We start from the raw sequence: 25,763 nt of genomic DNA on the forward strand, positions 1-25,763 counted from the left end.
AGGAGGAGGAGGGAAAGGGTGCCCCTGATTTGCTGCTCGGAGCATGAATGCAGACGGGAGAAAGCGAGACGTGCTAGGACCCAGAGGCTTGCAAAATCTTTTCGTCATCTTTTCGTCTGGATCCCAGAGGTTTAGCAGCTTCTTCTGGTGGTGGGATGTGTGCAAGTGAAGCTGGGTACCAGCCCAGAGGAGAGATCCTTTCCTGGTGAAATCTAGAATTGGATCGAGGGCGCACCGGAAGATCAAGAAGGTGGCATGCATGGCTTTTTTTAGGGGGGGGGCGTTGTTTTGTGAAGTAGAGGCGGGGGGGGGGGAGTGGAGAAGCTGCCAGTGTCTAGAAACCTTAAGATATAGCGCTGGTTTCTCTCCGGTTGCCCCTAGATGTGCTTCGTAGGTTTGGTTGCCTGACAGCAGGCTGTCCGTACCATCCGTTACACTTGGCTAAGCTTTTTATGTATGTTCATGCTAACGATTTATTTGACAAATCTCCAAAGGATAAGGGTAGGTTTAAAGAGAAGGACGGTGGGTTTTGGGGGGCAGGGTGGTTGTGTGTATCATATATATATATATATATATATATATATATATATATATATATATAGTGTGTGTGTGTGTGTGTGTGTGTGTGTGTGTGTATATACGTTATATGAATTGCACTTCTCTCATATATATGTGTGTGTGTGTGTGTGTGTGTGTATGAGAGAAGTGCATTCATATAACAGAGTGGTGATATTTCTAGATAAGAAGACTCCATATATATATATATATATATATATATATATATATATATATGGAGTATAGCAATGCAGAAGGAAGGGGTAAATGAAAAGAGGAAGCTGTAAAAACTGAGTCAGTGCACTCATCATTGTTTACAGTACAACTAATAGTGGCTCTCCAGGAATTTGTACGGGGGTCTCACTGAACCCTGCCTGGAGATCCTGCAGTTTGAATCTGGGACCATCTGCATGCCAGGCAGATGCTCTTCCACTAAGGCCCTTCCTGGCATACAAGTAAAGGAGCACAGAAGGCAGAGTGGAGTGTCTTTTTAGGGGGCGGGGGGATGTCTTACTTGTAAAGTTTCTTGTCTGTACACTCTCCGGTATGGGATGGAAGGATTTACTTGGGTCAGTGAAGCATAACTACTCAGCTTTCTTTGATTAACATCCTTGCGCACACCCACCCCAGCCACTCCTAAGAATATATTTTTTACTTATTTACATCATTGTGCACTGCACTTTCACACAAAATTTTGCAAGGCAGTGCAATTTATAAAATATACAGGGAACAAGATGTGAGATTGTGATTGTATTGCACAATCCAAAATATCTCTCTGGTTGGTAGATGTTGCATTAACTACATATACGCCATACATGTAAAGCACATTCCCCCACTCCCCAAATAATAATGAAAACTGTGGTTTGTTAAGGGTGCTGGGAATTGTAGCTCTCACAGCAGCAAACCACAGTCCCAAGGATTCATGGGGAGTGGGGGGAACTGTGCATTAAATGCATGGTGTGAAGGCGGCCCTCCTATGTGGTTGGTCAAGATGTGCTGAGCCAGCACTGGATCCTCACTTTGAGTCACTTTTGCATTTTGTGTGTTTGTGCTGTGGGATCTGACATAACTCAGCTTTATTTTATTTTATCCCTAATGCAGCCTTTGCCAACTAAGGTTGGTGGAGCCTGCCCTAATGAAAACAGCTGTTTGGAAAAAACTGTTGCCTTGGGGCAGGGAATGATTCCAAATTTGGCCTTCCGCCACCTGGCATCATGTGCTTTGCTCAAGTTTAGCTAGAGAGGAAGCCTTCGACTCCAACCAGCAGATTGGCCCATGAGGGTCCGAGGGTGCTTTCGATTTGATTCCTCACCAGCAAACATGCCAGCCCATCTGCTTTATTTTATTTTATTTTTAAACACCATTTTCTTTTGCAGGCCTCTGAGAGCAGGGCTGCTGGCCTGTGTGCCTACCGTCTTGTTGTGATGCTTGAATAAAAGGAGCAAGCGCATAGGCTGCATCATGGAAGGGTGGTCTGGCAACTGGGGCTGGCAGCACCTCATGGCTCCCCACGAAGGAGAAGACCCCCCCAACCATGCTCCTGACTTTGTTCATGTGAGACATCCTGCCTTGGTAAGGAGGGAGACACTGACCTGGATTTTTTATATGTTCTGTTAGAGCTAAAATCAGGCACAGGCCCAAATGCCCAAGCAGCACTTATTTATCTGCTTGTTTTAAAACATTTGTACCCAGCTGAAGTTCTGAAGGCGGCATGGAATATATTTAATGTCTGCTAAAATAGACAATGGCATAATCAATATTGGAGTGGGGCAAAGATGTAGAATAAATCTCTCTGCCACCTGCACCAAATTCTCCAGTGTTCTATCAAATACCAGTGGAAGCTAGACCATTAGGGCTAATGGGGCACAGCCCCACCAACCTCAGCCTGCCACCAGCCAGACCCTGCCCCCTACCTTACTTAAATCCAGTCCAGGGGACCCCCTGCCACCTTCCTCCTCCTTAGTCTCAGTGCTGCCCCTTCTAGAACTCAGCAGGGAGAAGGAACATGGAGATAAAGAATGAATTGGCTTTGGCTGTCATTGGCCTTGCACATACACAGTGGCGTAGCGTGGGTTGTCAGCACCCGGGGCAAGGCAAGTAATTTGCGCCCCCAATCCGTGGATTTGCGCCCCCTAACCCGTGGATTTGCCCTAACCCCAGATGTTGCGGCCGGCCCCCCCTGCACCCCCCACGCTACGCCACTGCACATACATACTACAGACACCAATTTATATGTATACTACCTTTCCAGAGTTCAAACCATGCTCAAGGAAGCTTATGACATAACAAATTACAGAATTCCAAACAAAACCAAAAGTAGTTACAAACAAGAAATAAAACACATCAAAAATACACAACCAAACTGATTGATTTCCACATAAATAATTAGATCTTAAAACACAGATAGAAAAAACTAGTATCAACAGCAACAATACCCCCCCCCAAATAATACCCTCCATTCTAAATGTCTGTTCATCAGCCTCAGCTTTTGCAGCTGGAGTCAGTCAGGGTCCCACCCTCCCAGATGGGAAAGGCCAGCAGGTGGGGGGTGGGGGTGGGGAGCAGGTCTTCCGGGGCTCCCAGCCAAGATGGTCTCTGGCCTCTTCAGGTAATCAATAATCTGTTTGGTTGCCTATGATCAGGGCCTGCCCAAGACATTCTGGCACCTGAGGCAAACCACAAAATGTAATCCCCCTCCCCACTGTGGTCTAAACCACTGAGTGCTGTAGGTGTTGTTGTACTCCAACTCCTATCAGCCCCAACCAGTGTAGCCAATGGTAGGTAAAAGTAAAAGGTTAAGGTTCCCTGGATGGTTAAGTCCAGCCTAATTTGACTGGGGTTGAGGCGCTCAACTAACTTCAGGCCAAGGGAGCCGGCGTTTGTCCACAGACAGCTTTCTGGGTCATGTGGCCAGCAGGACTAATCTGCTTCTGGCGCAACAGAACACCATGATGGAAACCAGAGCGCATGGAAACGGCATTTACCTTCCCGCCGCAGTGAAACTCCCTCCCAATTGAGATTACACAGGCACCCACCCACCCTTTTCCTGAACTTCAGGTGCATGGCTTTCTTATTCCAGCAAGCATTTTAAGATAGTTTTGCGTTTATATTCAGTTTTATGATGAGTTTTTAACTGTTTTATTTTCTAGGGTTTAAAAATTCATTTATTTAATTTGTTCACAACGTGAAAATACAAGATAAAAACACAAAATACATAATAAAAACAAAGCAAACCAATAAGCCCTCCCCTTTGTATTATTCTCTGTATTGTTTATTTTTATGTACACAGCTTAGAAATGCTAGTGATTAAGCAGTGTATATATTTTTGCCAATTATTTTTATTGATTTTCCAAATTATTAAGCAGTATATGTAAGTCTGCTGACACCCGCCCCCCTGCCCTCTTCATGGATGCTGTTTTGGCTACTGTGCCCCCACATGGGAGTGCTACCTAGCTAGGCAAAAGTTGCCGCTGCTCATTGCGGGAGATTTAAGCACATGTTCAAAGCGTTCTCCGGTTTGACACACGTCCTGGGCTCTTCAGTTGCACTCCCACCCAACTTAATAATATACTTCTCCTACTCCTACTCCTACTCCCCCCATTCCATGAGTTCCTGAGTCAGATTTCCCTAGGATCCATACACTAAATAATTAACTCACAAAAGGCAAGTATGGATACTTAAGGTTTTATTTTATTTTCAAAGCAGCCCAGGCATAAACCTAATCATCCTTGCTCATTCAAACCTCATTCTGGTTGATGGCAGAGGGATGGGTAGGTCAGGAAGAGGTGGAGAAAGTCCCCAGTAGGACATTTGAGAGAAGGGAGCTGTGCTCCACTTGGAAGCTCTGCTCTAAGAATCAATTACATGCATGTTTTACAGAGCCCCACCGAGATCACTGGGGTTTATTCCCACTTAGGAGAGCAATGGATGACAGTCTCTGTGTAAAATGTTGGCGTTAAAGCACTGCTGTGTAGGCCAGAATGTTCCATCCCAAGCACAGGATGCTGGGATTTCATTTTAACACCCACACATCGTTAAAATTCTTCTAACCAGATTGCTAAAGAACACTGAAAACAAGCCTTTTATTGTGCTTAAAATGGCGTGCTCCTAAAGGGGAAAAAAAACCCTTCTACAAACTAGGGGTGGGCAGATTCTTCAGATTCTCATTTTTCTGGTCTTAACATCAGTTATCCACATTTGCAGATTTTTCTTTATGCAAAGGAGAATTCCTCCTAATACACACATGCATGTATGCATGCATGCATGCAGTTTTATAGAACATGCAAATTTTTGCAAAGCAAATTTCCTCTAATATAATGCATTTTAGTGGGAGGGTTTGTATGTTGAATTTTGAAGGGTGGCTGTGCTTTGGTTCATATACTGTTTCAAAAATGGTGAAATGGGGTTTTCAGGAAGGGTTTTCCCACAGCCCTACCTGGAAACACCAGAGATTGTGCTTGGGACCTTTTGCATGTAAGGCAAATGCTCTGAGCCATAATCCTTCCCCAAAGAACGGCCCTACCATTAGGCAGAGGGAGATAGCTGGTACTTGGGCGGGGTGAGCAGCAGTGCCAAGGTAAGGGATAAGGCTGTATGTTCTTCTATAGGGAGAGTTTTAGCCATCTCTCTTTAATGTTACAGCCTTTAAAAAAAAATGTTATCTGTTTTGGGGCCCCTTAGGGACGCAGGTGGTGCTGTGGGTTAAACCACAGAGCCTAGGTCTTGCCAATCAGAAGGTTGGCAGTTCAAATCCCCGCAATGGGGTGAGCTCCCGTTGCTCGGTCCCTGCTTCTGCCAACCTAGCAGTTCAAAAGCACATCAAAGTGCAAGTAGATAAATAGGTACCGCTCCGGCGGGAAGGTAAATGGCGTTTCCGTGCGCTGCTCTGGTTCGCCAGAAGTGGCTTAGTCATGCTGGCCACATGACCCAGAAGCTGTACGCTGGCTCCCTCGGCCAGTAAAGCGAGATGAGTGCCACAACCCCAGAGTTGTCCACGACTGGACCTAATGGTCAGGGGTCCCTTTACCTTTAGGACTAAGAAGGTAAAAGTACTTAGAATTAACAAATAAATAGAAATGGTCCAAGTGATCTGTTGTGATCTACATGGTAGTGAAATGAAGAGGGTTTGGTACCATGCCCAAAAACCTTAAAACCACAGCTGTGATAAGTTTTTGCTTGAACCTAGACTAGCATTTGTCAGTCATCCCTGCTTAGCAACGTGACCTGGCAGTGACCTTCCAGAGTTTCAGGCAGGATTTTTCTCCCAGCCCTAACCTTCTGCATGCCAAGCAGGTGCTCTTATCACTGAACTATGGCCCTTCCCTTAGTTGAAAATTCATAATATTCAGTATAAAGGCAGTTTCCTATGTTCCATTCCGGACGTGCCTGATTCTCCTGCCTTTTTCCTGACATCTAACCCACGAGGAAATCAGTTTACCCAAGTTAATCAAGCGTAGCAATCCTGTCCTTGGGCCTGTTTGGAGGACCCAGTCCAGTGCGTTAAGGTCAGGCCTAGATTTTCCATTCAGTGCTGCTTTTCCTGCGTGTTGTTTATAGACCCTGCTGGTTTCCTGCCTCTCCCCCCTCCCCCTCCCCGGTCCTCCCTCCCTTGTCAATTAGAGCATTTTCCTGATCACTCTGAGTGCAGTGCAGGGGAAAAGTAGGGCTTTAAAAAAAGCATTTAAATATCCAGGACACGTGACAGTTAAGAAGAGATGCCAGCTGCCACATTGTTCTTGGGAAGTAAGAAAGAGAGAAAGTTTATCTAGGGGGTGGGCTGATCTTAAGTACTTTCCAAAAAAATAATTAAAATGAATTGAAACACAACTGTTCTACCTTGGTGCAGCTAGTTAGCTTCTGCACACACTTGCATACCTCTCTCAGCCCTCCTCCAGGTTTGCAAGAGACACATTTCATTCCCCCCCCCCCAATTTTTTAATTCATTTTATAACACAAATAAACAATACAAACAGAAATACAAACAATACAAACAAATTCTTGTCTTATCCTTATTTTTTCTAAGCATTGTTAGGTGAGCTTCCCCAAGCCCACCCCATCTGATTTTCATTTTACCTCATCTTTAGCAGTTTCATATATCATAATTTTTAACCATTTTTTTAATCACACTTACTTTTACCATAAAAATCTTCACATTTTATCACTTACAAATAATACTATTTTAAAATACACTATCTTCTACTACTAACCCTATAGTTAGAAGTAGGGTAACCCGCTCCCCAGTGCCACAGTCTCCCCTCTCCCAAAATTGCAAACCCAAGACTTCATGCAAGAGCAGAGCAACTTGGGCCTCTAAATCTAGGGGGGCCTCGCCAGCCCACCTGCCCCCCAGTAGGCAATCTCCCCTCTCCCAAAATTGCAAACCCAAGACTTCATGCAAGGGCAGGGCAACTCAGGCCCAGCAACTATGAGACAGGGCCAGCCAGTGGGGCCCAATTTGAAGCTCTGGGGCCCAACTTGAATTTTTTTTGTGGGGGCCCCAGTTCACAGCCAAAGTCTGCAGAATCTTAGAGATATAAATAAAATCCATCTACATTGCCCTGGTGTGTGTGTGTGGGGGGGCTTAGGGGGCCCAATTTGGCCAAATTTCTCCAATTGCCTTCAGGCCAGCCCCAATGAGACAAACAGGCCAATTGGACAAACAGGACAAACCCTACACCAAAGGATAAATGGACATAAATCTGGATATCAGAGAAACCAGTAGGAGAACACTTCAATCTCCCAGGACATTCTATACAAGATCTCAAAGTAGCTGTCTTATTTATTACAAAAGAATTTCAGAAATAGACTGGAAAGAGAAGTTGCTGAATTGCAACTTATTACCAAACTTAAAACCACGGAGAGACCTGGTCTGAATAGAGACATTGGATTCTTGTCTCATTATACATGATAAAGCTGTTTTTAGTCATCTCACCCCTTGCTTTTTCCTGTAAGACCAATTGCAGTCATTAACAGTCGTCAACAGGTTTCCCACACCTATCAGCCAATCACCCATTTCCACCACCCTTCTGAGTAATACCCCTCCCCACCCTCTCAATATATATAAGGATCAACATAAACCAGAAATAAAAAAATAGAGGGAGGAATGGCAGTACTCCTCAAGCAGTTAATGCTGATGCAGGAACATCTAAACCAGCAGTGGAAGCTGAAGGGCAAGCACCAAAGTTGACAATGGGAACAGATGCAAAAGCACCATTTGCAGCAGCTGAAAGAACAAAAAGTGTGACTCCATGCCAGGAGCCAGTGATGGAAGAAAAAGGTACCAAGCTGGCTGGAGCTGAGGAGGAGCTACTCTTGGGGTGCTTCTGATTGACCCCTGGGAGCCTACTGTGGAGGAGGAGAAAACAGAGATTCCTGAGAGCCTGCCAGAGAAACCAGGGGTTGCAGAGGTGCCAGAAGGAGAGGACCAGACACAGGTCCTTCTGCCATGTCTTCTATTCTCCAAAGGGACACAGACCCTGTGTGTGCCTGTGGCCCCACGCGCTCTGGCCTCTGCTTGGCAGAGAGAGGGGCAGGCACTGGGCTTTTGTAACAGTTCACTTGGCACATGCTCACACGCTGCTTCCTTATTAAAGGTAAAGGTACCCCTGACCATTAGGTCCAGTCGCAGACAACTCTGGGGTTGTGGCTCTCATCTTGCTCTTTAGGCCGAGGGAGCCGGCGTTTGTCCGCAGACAGTTTTTCTGGGTCATGTGGCCAGCATGACTAAGCCGCTTCTGGAGAACCAGAGTAGTGCACGGAAACGCCGTTTACCTTCCCGCTGGAGCGGCACCTATTTATCTACTTGCACTTTGACGTGCTTTTGAACTGCTTGGTTGGCAGGAGCAGGGACCGAACAATGGGAGCTCACCCCATTGCGGGGATTCGAACCGCTGACCTTCTGATCAGCAAGCCCTAGGCTCAGTGGTTTAGACCACAGTGCCACCCGCATCCCAGCTTCCTTATTAGTACATTGCAACTTTCCAGTGCTTAGCCCAGGCGCAAAATAGACCATGTCCCACTCTCCTTCGCATTGAAGTGACCCCTACCCCAGGGTGGTGGAACACCTTGCATGCTAGTAAAAGCCCCTTCTTATTCATCCAGAAACCACAAATGTCACCCTGTCCTTTTGACTTTATTGCAGGCATCCAAGTTACGCTGATCGAGGCTCCAACCTAAGGCCAGGGCGGCGACATGAAAAACGACAAGGTGAGCCCCCTACCCCACTCCTGCCCCCTGCAGTCTCAGGAGAAATCTGTTTCTTCCTCATACTATTGATCTATGAATATGAATGTTGCATTGCTGTACTGCACCAGCGGCAGGGAATCTTTTTCAGCCTGTATGGCCTCATTCCCTTCTGCACAAAGAGTTTCCAAGTGCCACATAGAATCATAGAACTGTAGAGCTGGGAGGGTCAACTAGTCCAACCTCCTGCAATGATGGAATCTCACGCAGATCATACATGACAGGTGGCCATCAAACCTCTGCTTCAAAACCTCCAAGGAAGGAGAGTCCACCACCTCTTGTGGGAGTTTGTTCCACTGTCAAACAGCTCTTATCATCAGAAAGTACTTCCTGATGTTTAGTTGGAATCTCCCTTCTTGTAACTGGAATCCACTGGTTTGAGTCCTACCCTCCAGAGCAGGAGACAACAAGCTTGCTCTATCCTCTGTGTGACAGCCCTTGAGATATGGGAAGATGGATACCATCATTTCCTCTCAGTCTCCTCTTTTCCAAGTTCAACATACCCAGCTCCCTCAACCGTTCATGAGGCGTGGTTTCCAGGACTGTACCAGAGGCAAAAATGAGTGAAGGAAAGAACATAAAGAGCACCTTTCTACTGTAAGTTTTCATATACACCAGGGGTCAGCAAACTTTTTCAGCAGGGGGCCAGTGCACTGTCCCTCAGACCTTGTGGGGGGCAGGACTATATTGGGGGGTGGTGGTGAACGAATTCCCACAAATAACGCAGAGATGTATTTTAAATAAAAGGACACATTCTACTCATGTAAAAACACACTGATTCCCGGACCGTCCACAGGCTGGATTTAGAAGGCGATTGGGCCAGATCTGGCCCCTGGGCCTTAGTTTGCCTACCCATGATATACACATTCACATGTCCCTCGTCTCCCTCCCTCCAGATAAGCAAAAGCTTTATTAGTGTTAAGGGAACACATTTCATACAGGCAAAAGCACCTGGGCTATGTAGCAGGGCCAGTGACGGGCGTGGCTTGGGAAAGTGTGTGGCCTAGGGAGAGGTTCAAGGACCAGATAGAGAGGCCTGGATGGGCACAGTTAGCTTCTGCACAAACTTTGGGAATTGCTTTGGGAGAGGCATGGATCCTGCACCAAGCCAGGAATTCATAGTGCTCTCCTAGGGGCAGCCTGCATAGACAGCTATGCAAAAGCTGCTGCTTCTCATTGCGACGGTAAATGAACGTTAAATGTTAAGAGCCACATAAAGCACTTCTGGTTCTCTGGGTTTGCTGCACAGTTCAATCTGTTTATTCTCTTGTGGCTGTTCACCACCACACCCACTGTTCACCCCCCCCCCTCTCCCTGCCCAGCAGTTCCATTAGTTCCTTATTCAGATTTCCCCAGGATCACAACACTAAATAATTTACTCACAAAAGGCAATCATGAGGCACTTAAGTTTGTTTGTTTTCCAAAAGCAAGCTTTGCATAAATTTGTGCTTGCTGAGAGCTGTGGTCCAAAACCGGTTGATGAAAGTTGCTCTAGCAGGATGGGAGAGGGGAGGGGGAAATGTCTGGCCCCCTCCAGACTGATGTGCAGGTTGTCTTTTTTTTGGGGGGGGGGTGAATTCTGCAATCATTTTATGGAGGATAAGGCTATCACTGGTCACTAGCTGTGATAGCTACATTCTCCCTCCACTGAATACCAATTGATGGGAATCACAGATGGGAGGATGGCCTTGTGCTCAGGTCCTGCAGGGCTGCTGATTGGCCACTGTAAGAGCAGGATGCTGGAGTAGATGGGCCCTATGGCCTGATCCAGCAGGGCTCTTCACAGACACAATAATTATGCATTGACAGTGAATTCAGGAGTGGCCCATCCATGAGGCAGACTGAAGCAGCCACCTCAGACAGAGTCCCACCCTTGCTGCTGCTGCTGCTGCTAAAGGTAAAGGGTAAAGGGACACCTGACGGTACGGTTCAGTCGTGGCCAACTCTGGGGTTGCGGCGCTCATCTTGCTTTATTGGCCGAGGGAGCCGGCGTACAGCTTCCGGGTCATGTGGCCAGCATGATTAAGCCGCTTCTGGGGAACCAGAGCAGTGCACGGAAACGCCGTTTACCTTCCCACTGGAGCGGTACCTATTTATCTACTTGCACTTTGACATGCTTTCGAACTGCTAGGTTGGCAGGAGCAGGGACCGAGCAACGGGAGCTCACCTCGTCGTGGGGATTCAAACCGCCGACCTTCTGATCGGTGAGCCCTAGGCTCTGTGGTTTAACCCACGGCACCACCTGCATCCCAGCTGCTGCTGCTGCTCAACCCTAATTCACAAGGCTTCGGCAGCAGCTTTGTGGGGAGGAAGCACTTTCCTGTTTTACCTCAGGTGGTGAAGTGGGACAGGTCGCCCCTGAGTGGATGTATCCTGGACCCTCTGCACCCAGGATCAAGCAGATCTCCCGCTTCCCATGACTTGGAACCTGTATATTTTTCTGCCATGTCAGGCTCTTGGCTCCTGCTCTGCTTGCGAACAAGTACTCTCCCCGAATCCCATTTTACACAGGCTACTGCCAAGCTAGAAAGGTGCCCCGTGTGAACAGATGCCCTGGAGAGCAACCTGGTTCTTCTGACCATTTGCCCCCTCGTCCGCTCTTTGTGTCTGCAGGGCCAGCGCGCAGTTGTCTTTGTGGTTCTGTTTGGCCTGGTCATGCTGCTGATCATCTACAATGGCAGGAGCGAAGTCTTCCACTACACTGCGGTGAAAGTGAAGCCCCCGTTGCCTTCCAGCCTCAAAAAATGGGGGGTGAAGAACGGGTACCTGCCAGTCTCTGGAAACAAGGTATGGGAAGCACGTGAACTTTCAGCTGCCGTTGTTTTGCAGGTCATAGAGAGGTAATCTCAGGTCTCCCCAGATCTCACGCCATCACTGGCTCTGCTGCACACTCAGGTGTTTCCTGCCTAACCAGAAAGTATCCTTGAACTCTTGGGAGAAAAAGGACTGTGTAAGCAACTCGGAAAAAAATTACATTCATCGCCCCTCCCACTTTTGCTTCTGGTCCTGCCGACCATTGACATGTGTCCGCTGAGTGGCTGCCCAGAAGAGAGTGCAGCCCTCAGACTGAAAAAGGTTCCCTACCTCTGTTTATTATTACATTTACATCACAAAAAATTACATTCTCCAAAACACCTCAAGGCGTGCTATAGACACTTCCTAACCCCTTTTTATCCCCATAACAACCCTGTGGGGTTGGTTAGGCTGAGTTACTGGCCCAGGGTCTCCCAGTGGGCTTTGTGGCTGTAAATTAATCATTGGTGGTCCTGGAGAGGGGAGTGGGTGGGGAGGGATCTTGAGAAATTATTTCTGGCACATCACCAGCCACTGTACCCTGGTTCTATAAACCAGAAGGATGGAATGATGGGTAAGGAAATTGTTATGTACTGAGTTGAATAGGATCCAAAATGCAGCAGTCTCATTGGTCCTAGAACAATAGGATCCAAAATGCAGCAGTCTGATTGGTCCTAGAACAATAGGATCCAAAATGCAGCAGTCTGATTGGTCCTAGAACAATAGGATTCAGAATGCAGCAGTCTGATTGGTCCTAGAACAATGCAGCAGTATGATTGGTCTGCAGGAGCCACCCAATCCAGCTCCAGGTGGAAGTGAATCCACAACCGGGATTGTCTGAAATAAAAATAGCATCTTGGGTAACACGCTCATCTTTATCGTTGAAATTCTTCCCCAAAATGATAACTTTACATTAATGTATATAAAGCAGATACTTGGGGGAAACTTTCATTCCTCCTCACCACTATGAGCTGAATAAAGAGCATGAAATCTACTCTCGACTCTGAGTATATTTCAGAAATCTTGCCTTTAAGAATTATCTTGGCAGCTGTTGGTAACAAGCAGCCGCAGAATGGTAGAGGAGTGATTCTGAAGCAGCTGTATGGGAAATTGATTCTCAACTTCTGCTGATTTGTTCTCCATGATTTTTTCTTTTAAATAGAGTTTTAGAGGTTAGCTGTTTTAGACGTTTTATCTGCCATTTTCATCTTTGATAATACCAACATGGTATTATTTTATTGGCTTTAGATGTTGTTAGCAGTCTTTAAGAAGATGTTTTTTAAATGAAGCAATGTTTTTAAATGAAGACATTAAATGAAGAAATGTAAGAAAATTTAAAAAATGACAACACAAAAAGTCAAAAAAACTGTGGAGAGCACGAATGCTATGCAGAATGGTTCAAAACTTGCCACCGCAGAACTGAAAAAACAAGAAGGCTTGTGGAACCTTGGCAGACTTGACAAATTGTATTATTGCATAAGCTTTCATGGACTAGGGCCATTTCCTACAATGGAGTATGATCCTCAGTTGTTATGTGTATATGGTTCTCAGAACTTGTCTGATCCTGGAGGTTGCCAATAGAAAGAGGAAGAAAAGATTCTATCAGTGTGTTCCATGCCATTCATAATTGCATATACTTCTAATATGAGAACCCATTTTACTCACCATTTTCCAAGGCTAACACACACATCCTGCCCCCAGAGAAAATTCCCTTTCTTCAAAATCGTTCTCTTACAGTTCCAGTGCGCACTCAGGGCTGATTTCCTTAAGAATGGATAGGTTTGATCTTCTTGCAGTCCATGGGACTCTCCAGAGTCTCCTCCAGCACTATAATTCAAAAGCATCAATTCTTCGGTGATCATCCTTCTTTATGGTCCAGCTCTCACTTCCATACATCAGACGTAATAGCGTAAGTGTAGCATCCTGTTCTCACAGTAGCTGAATAGATAGACGCCTGTGGGAAAGCAGGAAGCAGGACTGAAGCACAGGTGCCCTCTCTCCCCCCTCATGTGGTTTGAAGCCACTGGGATTCAAAAGCACTGCTGCCTCGAACTGTGGAAGTAGAGCAGCGCCATCATGGCTTGTCACCATTGAAAGCCTTCTCCTCCATGGATTTATCTAATCCTCTTTGATAGCCATCTAATTTGTTGGCCATCAATGCTTCTGGTGGGAGGGAGTTCCATAGTTTAATTATGCGCTGCTTGAATAAAGACTTCCTTTTATCTGTCCTGAATCTTCCAACATTCAACTTCATTGGAGATCCTTGAGTTCTGGTGTTATGAGAGAGGGAGAAAAACCTTTCTCTATCCACTTTCTCCATACATTTCCCGCCCCGACCTGGCCACAGTGATTCATGCGACGGTCACCTCCAGGCTTAACTACTGTAATTCACTCTACATGGGGCTGCCCTTGAAGCTGTCCCACAAACTCCAGCGGGTGCAGAATGCTGCAGCGAGGCTCCTCACAGGGTCTCTGCCATGGGAGCATATTCACCCAGTGCTTTTCCAGCTGCACTGGCTCCCGGTGGAGTACAGGGTCAGATTTAAGGTGCTGGTTTTGACCTTTAAAGCCCTTCACAGCCTAGGACCCTTGTACCTACGGGACTGCCTCTCCCGGTATGCCCCACGGAGAGCCTCAAGGTCCATAAATAGCAACACCCTAGTGGTCCCGGGCCCTAAGGAAGTCAGATTAGCTTCAACCAAAGCCAGGGCCTTTTCAACACTGGCTCCGGCCTGGTGGAACGCTCTGTCTCATGAGACCAGGGCCCTGCAGGATCTGATCTCTTCCCGCAGGGCCTGTAAGACAGAGTTGTTCTGCCTGGCCTCTGGCTTGGAATCAACTTGATTCCCTCCCCCTCTTTCCTTTTTCCTTTCTCCTTCTGTGATGGAACTCCTATTTGGGGACTTCCTCGCCTTTTTCTGGCCACGTAGGACCAGTCTGGATAGTTGGCCTTGGTGAAGATTTGACGTTTTCATCCCCAAAAAAGTTTTTGATTTGAGTTCCTATTGTAATGAGGCAACATTTTAATGTTGTATTTTAATCTTGTTTTTAAGTTGCATTTCAATCAATTGTTTTTATACCGGTGTTAGCCGCCCTGAGCCCGGTCTTGGCTGGGGAGGGCGGGGTATAAATAAAATTTAATAATAATAATAATACTCTTATCCCCCCACCCCCAGACTTTGGATCATCACTGCAGCCAATGCGTGATCGTCACCAGTTCCAGTCACCTGCTGGGGAGCAAGCTGGGGGCAGCAATCGACCAGTCGGAGTGCACAATTCGCATGAACGATGCTCCCACGACAGCCTACGAAGCAGATGTTGGTAACAAGACGACCTTCAGGGTGGTGGCCCATTCAAGTATCTTCCGGGTCCTGAAGAGACCACAGGAGTTTGTCAACAAGACTCCGGACACCATCTTAATCTTTTGGGGGCCACCGGTTAGGATGCAGAAGAGCTTGCTGAAGGTTATCCAGCGCGTCAGCATGTCATTCCCCAACATGACGGCCTTCGTAGCTTCCCCCAGGCGCATGAAACAGTTTGACGACTTGTTCAAAAAGGAGACAGGGAAGGACAGGTAAATTCACATGCAGTTGTCCCTCCAGCGTAGTTTCTGCATCTCCTCTTCCAGGCAAGCCCTGCTGTGGGGAGGGAGGAAAGATAGATTGATTGTATCTTTTCCTTTTAATTTACAAGAGGGAGGTGTCTGCAGGTTCTGGGGAATCCCAAGATTTGCAGAAGTAGAAGAAAAATGGTGTTAATAGCTTAATAGGCGGGGGGGGGGGGGGGCTAAATCCTAGAAATGAAGAAATGCTAGGATATTGATTAATTGGGATATGGATTAAAGTACAGTGGTGCCCCGCAAGACGAATGCCTCGCAAGACAGAAAACTCGCTAGACGAAAGGGTTTTCCGTTTTTTGAGCTGCTTCGCAAGACGAATTTCCCTATGGGCTTGCTTCGCAAGACGAAAACGTCTTGCAAGTTTGTTTCCTTTTTCTTAACACCGTTAATACAGTTGCGACTTGACTTCGAGGAGCAACTCATAGAACGCAGTGTACATAGTAGCGTTTTTTGAGGTTTTTAAAGACTTTGGTGATTTTTGAAGCTTTTCCAAAACTTCTTTTGCAGCCATTTGGTAAGTTAAGCTTTTAAAACTTTTTTGGGGGGTTTTGGATTTTGGGTTGGGGTGTTTGGAATTCAAGGACTTGGTGTTGGGGAGGGGTTTGCAAGAATCTGGAAGCTTGTATGTTTTTTTTCTGCATTTTTATGATTTTTTGTGACCATTGGGGCACTCTGCTGTTTTTTTAAAAAAATTCTGGATTTGAATTTCTGTGTGCTGGGTGGCTGGGGGAACAGTTGGGGAGGGGTTTGCAAGAATCTGGAAGCTTGTGTTTTTTTCCCTGCATTTTTATGATTTTCTGTGACCATTGGGCCACTCTGCTGTTTTTTAAAAAAATTCTGGGTTTGAATTTTGAAATGCTCTTTACAGTATGTGTGACTTTAAAGAGCACTTAATAAACTCTTGTTGTACCAAATTTGGCTTTGTTTGGAGTTTTTTTGACCATAGGAACGCATTAATTGATTTTCAATGCATTCCTATGGGATTTCGTGCTTCGCAAGACGAAAAATTCGCTAGACGAAAAAATTCACGGAACGAATTAATTTCGTCTTGCGAGGCACCACTGTATGGGGTGGGACGCAGGTGGTGCTGTGGGTTAAACCACAGAACCTAGGGCTTGCCGATGAGAAGGTCGGCAGTTCGAATCCCCATGACGGGGTGAGCTCCCGTTATTTGGTTCCAGCTCCTGCCAACCTAGCAGTGTGAAAGGACATCAAAGTGCAAGTAGATAAATAGGTACCGCACCAGTGGAAAGGTAAACAGCGTTTCCGTGCGCTGCTCTGCTTTTGCCAGAAGCGGCTTAGTCATGCTGGCCACATGACCCAGCAGCTGTACGCCGGCTCCCTCAGCCAATAAAGCCAGATGAGTGTCACAACCCCAGAGTCGGGCATGCCTGGGCCTAATGGTCAGGGGTCCCTTTGCCTTTTACCTTTATTAAAGTATGGGCTGCAGAACTGTGCCAGACAAGGAATCCCTGGGCTGGCTTATGCAAACCAGCCTGGCTGGCCTAGAGAAGAACCAATCTGTTAACATGGCAAAAGGGGCAAAAGGGAGAGAGATGTGTGTTTGAGGGGACACGAAAATGAAGTTATTGAGCAAGGGTTGCCAGGAAGGAGAAGGAGGAAGAAGAGCTGAGATCCATCTTGGGCAGGTTGCCTACCCTGCTGCCTCTTGAAAGAACTATGCTATAAGATCTGGACTCCCTCCATGCAGACTGAAGGTGTAAATAGGTGAATAAACCACATGTCTTAAAGCCATGACAGTCTCTGCTGTGTCTGTCTCCGAAAGGGACACGGATCATGTGTGGGTGCCTGGGACCCCATTGGATCGGCAGAGAGAGGGGCAGGCACCTCCCACAAAAAAACAAAAAACCAGCCAAATTAGGATTGAGTGTGTGCTGAGTGATAAAAGAATGCTGATTGGCTGTGGAGTATGAGGTGTGTGGAATGAAAAATTGATGTGAAACAGAATAGAGTGATTGGAATCCTCAATGTGGAGAATTCCACACTGCAACATTTTGTTGCAGGTCGGCATCTAATCTATATCAATCACTCACAGGTTGTGTTTGGATTCCCTTTCCTTTGAAAACCCCCCTCCTTTTGTTTCTCCCTGCTTTTGCAGAGTGACGTCACGGTCATGGCTGAGCACCGGCTGGTTCACCATGGTGATTGGCGTTGAGCTGTGTGACAGGATCCACGTCTATGGGATGGTCCCTCCCAACTACTGCATGTAAGTTCCTGCACTCCTTGTCAGTTTCGAGGGGGGGGTGGGGAGGTTGCCCCAGGGCTGCCTCAATCTCTGCCTCTGCTTCTCTGCACCACTCCCTGCTCACCGAACCCCAACCCACCCCCCACCCCCGGTTCTCTTCCCAACAGCAGGAAGCCTCCGCCCCACAAGTTGCCCTACCACTACTATGAGCCGAAGGGTCCGGATGAATGTGCCACCTACATCCACAACGAGCAAAGCCGGAAGGGCCACCACCACCGGTTCATCACTGAGAAGCGGGTCTTTGCCAAGTGGGCGAGTCTCTACAACATCACCTTCTCCCACCCGAACTGGGACTGAAGCCCCCCGTGGGGTGGGGCGGAGGAGAAACCACACAAGTGCCAAACCCATGGACTTGCGGGGCAGTGGGGAGGAGCTTCTGGGGCACACGGCCCTCTCCACAACAGGAGGAGGGGAAGAGGTGCCCTTGGTGTGAAGATAGCTCAAGGGCCAACGTTGCTCCTAGCCCCAGGCCTTCCGTGTGCCAGGCCGCCAGGCCTGCTCAGCTGCTGTTTTAAATTTCCCACAATGCCCTTGGGCATTATGCATTGGATGACTCTGCTCCCCCTCCCCCCTTAATGACAGGTCGCAGTCTGCTGCTGCCAGAGAAGCCCATGGTTTGAAAGCCCACCAGAGGGCTCGTATTAGCACACAAAACGACCCCTGTCGGATCAGGATGAGATCTCAGCACCTTGTATCTGCCAACCAGGTACTTCCGAGAAGCCTACAAGGAAGGGTGTGAAGGTGGCAGCCCTCCGCTGTGTTTTGCCTCCTGCTTGGAGCGGGTATACAGAGGTAGACTTCCTTTGTACATGGAGGTTCGGTTTTCAGCTGTCAGGGTTAAGAGCTGCGGGCAGACCATGAATTTTACCCAGCCCTTTGTAACAGAGATGGGCAACCTTTTTGAGAGGGTCAAGGACAGCACTCCCTTGTGGGAGGGAGAAGTGGTTGCGGTGGTTGGGAGGGGAACTAAAATGCTGCTAACTTTTTAATAGGGACTTTTCACTTTTACCAAAAAAATAATAATTGCAAGGCAAATGTTGAAATGTGGAGAACTGGAGATTGGAAATAATGAGAAACTGAGAGAAACCAAAATCAACCCTAGCAAACCCACAAGTACCTGCTATGGCTCCTTTTCCCCCCACCCCCACAAACCTGCTAGCTCACCTTCCTTTGCCAACTATTTGCATTACTAACAGAACATCTTGCAAATAGACCCAAGAGGGGATGGAAAGAAGAGTGGCATGGGGTGGAACAGATCGAAGATTTTGTTTTTATTCCAGGGAGGCAAGCCATGTGCCATTAGTCTGCTGTTTACTTAAGAAGCATGTTTGTGTTTTGTTTAGATTTTATTAAGCTTCCATCAGCTGGTCAAAATGAGCCCAGCCATAGGAGCCAACTCCTAGGGGCCGAGGACTCTTCGGCCTTCCCGGTAAAACATTTGATGGTGCTGGCATTGCCATTCAAATGGTCTGTGTGCACTACATCTTGTGATCAATTATGCAGGGCAGAGCTTACCTGCCTCCCCTGTTTTATTCAAGTTGGCACCCCTGAGCCCAGCCCTTTCAGAGGGAGGAAAGTAAAATGGAGGGAGCAAAGGTAGCCTCAGCTCAGTCCAGTGGTACCTGGCGCCCAGGTGGGCAAAAGGCAGGTAGCCCAACAGAAAGGGGAACCAGAGCTAATGACAGGCAGAGCCAGCTCATTCTAGTTCTGCAAGGGCAACACAGAGCCTAGAGAGAAAGAAGCTGAGTGGAGCAGCCACCCTCTGGGTAGCTGTAGATAAGAAGGAAAGGAGATGGGGTCTGGCTGAGGACAGGCATGAGGTTGATGGGGCAGTGCCCCTTTCACCCTGATGGACCAGCCTCCACTGATCTCATCCCTTCCCATTCATTTCCTTACTCTGCAACCACCCCGTCCCAGAAACCGTACACTCCTCCCCACACTCATTTTTTCATCTGGTGGTACAGCTCTCATGTGGTAGCCCAGCCGTTGTCCACAACTGTAGTTTTTAAATAGTACCCCTCCACATATAGGACGTGGGTGGCGCTGTGGGTTAAACCACAGAGCCTAGGACTTGCTGATCAGAAGGTCGGCGGTTCAAATCCCCGCAACGGGGTGAACTCCCGTTGCTCGGTCCTGCTCCTGCCAACCTAGCAGTTCAAAAGCACATCAAAGTGCAAGTAGATAAATAGGTACCGCTCCAGCGGGAAGGTAAACGGCGTTTCCGTGTGCTGCGCTGGTTCGCCAGTAGCGGCTTAGTCATGCTGGCCACATGACCCGGAAGCTGTACGCCAGCTCCCTCGGCCAATAAAGCGAGATGAGCGTCGCAACCCCTGAGTCGGCCACGACTGGACCTAATGGTCAGGGGTCCCTTTACCTTTATCTTTACCCCTCCACACACCACAGCATTTATCCAAAAACTAAAATAGGACCAGGGACCAGGAAATCAGAAGTGTCAGAAATCAACGGGGACATATGGGCTGCTTCCACAACAGGACATTTATTGTGGAATAGCTACCCTTCGTTTGCTCACTTTTTATGGGGCATCTGCACAGTGCCATCAAAGCATGCTTCGCCCAAATCTGACTTTTTAAAACACAGTGGATCAGTTCAGTCATGGACGTAGCCAAGGGGGCGCAGGGGGGCAGCTCCCCCCCAATCATTAAAATCAATACAAATTGAGGTTCTCCCCCCCCAATGAAAGCTTGCCCCCCCCCCAATAAAAAATCCTGGCTATGCCCATGAGCTAGAAAAATAGGTGCCAGTACTCACCATGAAGTTGTTACAATGAATGCCACACATTTTAACAACAACAAAAAGTGGTGCTGTTGCTGCTTACCCCTGAGTACCCCCTGAAAAAACACACTGGAACAGGTGTGCAATTTCACCAGGTATAGATAATTCATTGCACAACTACAGTGGTACCTCGGGTTACATACGCTTCAGGTTACATATGATTCAGGTTACAGACTCCGCTAACCCAGAAATAGTGGTTCAGGTTAAGAACTTTGCTTCAGGATGAGAACAGAAATCGTGCTCCGGCGGCACAGCTGCAGCAGGAGGCCCCATTAGCTAAAGTGGTGTTTCAGGTTAAGAACAGTTTCAGGTTAAGTACGGACCTCCAGAACGAATTAAGTACTTAACCCAAGGTACCACTGTACCTTGTAGCATTCCTGGCTGGTTATGGCCTGGATACAATTTGCACAAGCCATTCCCTTCTGAATGGTATGCCTCTCCTCTCAAGGAATCAACTCTATCATGTTAACCTTTCCCTTTCCAAATATCAATGCCTTTATAACAATTTCTTTCGTCCCATTTCTCTGGGGTAAGAAAGGTTATAATCTAAGATGCAGTGAGGACTGAAGGTATTTACGGTAATCGTTTCACTTCCCCATAATGCTCCCAATTTAAATCCCCACAACAATTGGAACTGGGGGGGAAAGGGAACTGCCCAATTGACTACAAGATGTGGTTTAGGTTTCTGAAGCCTAGGAGCACAGTTGTGATTCCAATTCTAGTTTAAAGCTGGACAGCAACAATTTGGTGCTTCTGAGTCACCTATGTGTAGAAGCAGGTCCTGTGGCATCAACTTTTCCCACTCAGCTGGTCTCTTTTGTATTTGGCATGCAGAGAGCTTGTTTCCTCAGAGTTTGGACTGGGGCAGCTTCTCCCTGCTGGCACCTTTTGATCAGAAAGCCAACAATAACCTTGATGACCTCCTTATCACACAGCAATATCTTTTTATTTGTACATGCATGGTGTCCGTGCAGCGTGTCCACCCAGCGAGGGCAATGTGGCAATCTCATATTTTTACAAATTGAGGAAGGGTAGCAAAGTCATCTTACCAATAGGAAAACAGCTGTTGCTCTGTCCAGCTCAGTATTGTCCACACACAGTGGCAATGGCTCTCCAGGGTTTCAGACAGGAGTCCCTATCAGACCTAAATAGAGATGCTTGGGATGAAGCCCTTGTCCTTCAACATACTGCTCTTCCACATGACGCAGCAGATCAGAGAGAGCAAAGGAAGATGCATTCGTACCTCGGAAGTCAAACAGAATCCATTCCGGAAGTCCGTTCAACTTCCAAAATGTTCGGAAATCAAGGCGCAACTTCCTCCCCCCCCCCAGTTTTTTTTTAATTGATTTTCACACTTATAAAAAAGGGGAAAAAAGAAAAACGTTACAATACACAAAAAACAAAAAGAAAAACACATAAAAATGAATTTTAACTTCCAAATCTTAATTTCATTACATTGATAACTGACTTCCTTGAATCCCCTCTAATTGAATTTCATTATATCACCTATTTAGCAGTTCTCCAAATTCATATTTCTAATAATATTAACTTCTTTCATTTACTAACTTCTACTCCTTTATTGATATTCTAATCCTTAATATTTATTAATAGCATATTCATATTCTACCCCTAAGCCTAATTATTACTTCCGATAAATTTCTCCTTATCTTATATTACAATATAACCAAATATTCTTTAAAGTTCTTCCAATCCTCTTGTGTCTCCTCTTCTTTCTGGTCGCGGATTCTTCCAGTCAGGTCAGCCAGCTCCAAAAAGTCCATCATCTTCATCTGCCATTCTTCTATTGTTGGTATCTCTTGCGATTTCCAATTTTTGGCTAATAAAAGTCTTGCTGCTGTAGTGGCATACAAAAACAGTCTAACATCTTTTTTGGGCAATTCCAGTCCTATTATTCCAAGTAGAAAGGCTTCTGGTTTTTTAATAAATGTATTTTTCAACATTTTTTTCAACTCATTATATATCTTTTCCCAGAAGTCTTTCACTTTAGGACATGTCCACCACATATGATAGAAAGTACCTTCTTTTTCTTTACATTTCCAACATAAATTATCATTTGTATGATACCTCTTTTCTAATTTCACCGGGATTAAGTACCATTTATACATCATTTTCATAATATTTTCTTTTAATACAGTACATGAAGTAAACTTAACCCCTTTCTTCCACAGCCTTTCCCAATCTTCCAACATTATATTGTGTCCAACATCTCTTGCCCAATCAATCATCACAGATTTAACTTGTTCGTCCTTTGTATGCCATTTTAACAACAAATTATACATTTTGGAGAGATTTTTAACATTAGCGAACCAAGGCGCAACTTCCGATTGGCTGCAGGAAGCTCCTGCAGCCAAATGGAACCCACGGAACCCAAAGAATGTTTGCAAACCGAAACACTCACTTCCAGGTTTGCGGCGTTCAGGAGCCAAAACGTTTGAGTTGCAAGGCATTCGACTTCCGAGGTACGACTGTACTGCTGAATGCAAATCCTAGATAGGCTTGTTCACCAGTTTGTGCTTAGGGTACTATCATACCCTGTAACCTGCCTTAAGCAATAATGCTCTCATGTGATTTAGCACCTATCTTTACCCAGCTGTAGATTGTACCAGTACTATAAGCTACTTGATAGCTGAAGGGTACTGGGAAGGAAGGCAAGCTATCGCTGGTCTTTGTTTTTGTCTTTTGCCCATTTCGAAGCCAATTTACAAATGCTGGGAAGTGGCAGTAGCTATCAAGAGAGGTTGCACAGGGTAATTAAACGACACTGATTTGTGTGTTTGTATGTCACATTGATGCACAGGTCCTTGGATCTCAAATTCTGGAAGGATAGATAAGATCGAAATGATGATCTTCCATTCCTAGGCCACCCATCCTTTGAGTCACCCTTCCCTGAATTTTGAAATGCAGTTCTCAAAGCAAATCATGTTTGTAAAATGTGCATATTGGGGAAACATCTATAATGAAATGCACATATTAGCAGTAGCGGAGCTTCATTCTCCAGCAACAGCAGCGGAGAGCAGGCAGGGATGTGGCTGGCGCACGTCCTGGGGGGTGTGGCACACTGCCTGTAGGGTGTGGCACGCGTCCTGGGTGTGTGGCGTGCCACCTGCAGGGGCGTGCCACCCAGCGCGGGGGGGGGGAGCAGTCACAATGGCACCCCACCGGAATCGTGGTGTCAGGGGTGGTGCGCTCCCCTCCGCCAGTGCATATTAGTGAGTATAACATACAAAAATGCATTCTGTTAGGGGAAATTGCTTACCAACAATGTTTGTGTTAGGGGAAGCTGCGTACAAAAACTTGTAGATTGCAAGGAAGTCATGCTAAAATGCAGGTGATTTTTCTGTGAGGATTTAGGGGGTGAGAATTGCAATCTGATGTGGAAATGTGCAGAGCTGAACTGAGGAATGAGAATATAAAAAAAAATGGGGAAATTTGAGAAACCAGAATTGGCAGATTTGCCTGTCCCGTTGTTGAACCCCCTCCCTTTTGGCACAGCCACGTATTTACATATTCCCCGCTTGATTTCATGTATAACACTTGCTGTCAGGGCCGGCCCAAGACATTTTGGCACCTGAGGCGAACCACAAAATGGGTGTCCTGCTCACCAGGGAAGAAGGGGTGAGTGAAGATCTACATCTGGAACAAGGGGGGGGGGAATCAAATACCTTTCCTGAAAGCTGAAGTGGGAATCAAAAGCCATTACTGGGTGGGGTGGGGGGTGAGGGCACTTTGAATCACTTGGTGGGAGGAGATCCCAGAGGGCAACTACCATTCCCTTCCTCATGGTGAGGAAGCCAGCAGCACCTACTGGCCAAGAGGCTGTTGTGCAGGTGGCATTTGAGGGAGAAGGAGGCTGCCAAAGAGGCGCAGTGCCAAGGAATGTGCTGCAGCCATCACAGTGGCAGCGGGCAATGCATTCCTGGGAGGCCAGATCTGCCCCTGTGGATCCTGCCGCCTGAGGTGGTTACCTCACTTTGCCTCATAGGTGGGCTGGCCCTGCCTGCTGTAGGGCAGGTGAGCGTGGCTTCACCAAAACGGCGTTGTGGGCTTAATGGGAAGGCCTGGTGTGCCATGTTAGGCCCATTGGCTGGTGGTTCCCCACTGCTTAGTGTTACAGAACAAGAAGATTGGTAGCTAATCCCATTGTCCCATGTATTCACATATTTCTAAAATCTAAGGCACATATAAATCACCATGGTTTATCAAAAAGCTGCTGCCTCTTCTGTGTTGTGTACACAACTGTTTCCTAGCCTTACAGAACCATCATAGAATTAGGGGCCCAAGTTCCCCTAAAGAGTAGCTACTTTTTGTCTTGGGGTTCATTTAGATTGCCCAGGTAGTCAGGTGTGCGTCTCTCTCTTTTTCTATTGGTCACCTGTTTGGGTTGATAAAGTAGTATTCAAGCTTTCTATTCCCACAAAGCTTTGCATTAGGAGATATCACTTGGCTTGATGACGAGTTGCATACAATGCAAAAGCCTGCAGCAAAGAAATAACTGCAAAATGCAAACACTTGCAGCTTCCCCTAGGACCAAATAAGTGACTGTTGTGTCTAATGGCTTCTCACTTGACAATCATACACTGGGATAATTTTAGAGTCCTGCTGCTTTGACTACATTTGCAGACAAGAAGCACGATCAGCATGGACAATCAGGACAATCATTTGGCCAAGTCTTTCTTCCTCAAGCTTGAACAGCACTATTAGTTTATGGCCAATTGGCTCCACAAGACTTCCTACAAAAAGACTGAAGAAGAGCCCTGCTGGATGAGTCCAAGATGGGTCAAGCATCTGTTTTGCACAGTGATCTATCAGGTGCCTATGGGGAGCCCATAGGCAGGACGTGATAAAGGACATAGACCTTTAAAATGCATTGCACACTGAAGATGGCATTTGTTTGGATTTGAAGTTCCACGTTGGACCTCTGTGGGCTGAGATATCTGACACTGGCCAGCACTCTTTCAGTCATTCTTCCTTTGGCTAAGTTTGGTCAAAATTTATTGTGCCAGGTCCGGTTAAATGTTTGTAAAAGCATCTTGACTCGCATGTGCTGACTGCCAAGTAAAGAACTGCACATCAAACCAGCAAGGGTGGAAGTTTTGTAATGATTTGTATGGAAATAAATACTGCTACATCTTTGTCTTTTTCCCTTTTCTCTGTTACCAGTTTTAAGACTAAAATTAATCCATCTTAGGCTGCAATCTTAAATGCATTCACAAGCCCCACTGAGACTAAGCCCCACTGAGCACCATGGGGCTGGCTTGTGAAAAAGCATACTATATGAAGGATCACACTGGGGCTGCAACCCATGCACACTTAATTGGAAGGTACACCCAGTGGCTGATTCTTGAGCTGATTTCTTCATCCCTGAAATGAGACAGTCAATTCCAGCAGTCTCCAGCATTCTCATACGGGGGACTCACTCAGACATGCATTTGGGGGCCCATCTCTTAATTTTTCTAACCAATTCAATTCAATATA

At 46.6% G+C, this 25,763-nt stretch overlaps 1 protein-coding gene across 4 annotated transcripts; it reads left to right on the forward strand.

Moving 5' to 3' along the window:
• On the forward strand, positions 1-25,421 carry ST6GALNAC6 (ST6 N-acetylgalactosaminide alpha-2,6-sialyltransferase 6). 4 transcript variants are annotated; one of them, XM_083597446.1, is made up of 7 exons: positions 1-250; positions 1,932-2,127; positions 8,696-8,760; positions 11,410-11,583; positions 14,766-15,163; positions 17,328-17,435; positions 17,585-25,421. In XM_083597446.1, the coding sequence occupies exons 3-7, from the start codon at positions 8,746-8,748 to the stop codon at positions 17,769-17,771; spliced, it is 882 nt and encodes a 293-aa protein (XP_083453572.1). In that variant the 5' UTR covers positions 1-250; positions 1,932-2,127; positions 8,696-8,745; the 3' UTR covers positions 17,772-25,421. The 4 variants fall into 4 exon arrangements, with proteins under 4 accessions (XP_083453572.1, XP_083453574.1, XP_083453573.1 ...); XM_083597447.1 differs by having other exon boundaries at positions 3-250; positions 11,308-11,583; positions 17,582-25,421; XM_083597445.1 differs by having other exon boundaries at positions 3-250; positions 17,582-25,421.
• Positions 25,422-25,763: the final 342 nt, after the last annotated feature.

Source organism: Podarcis filfolensis (genome assembly GCF_964270895.1).
Source record: "Podarcis filfolensis genome assembly, chromosome: Z".
Classification (NCBI taxonomy): domain Eukaryota; kingdom Metazoa; phylum Chordata; class Lepidosauria; order Squamata; family Lacertidae; genus Podarcis; species Podarcis filfolensis.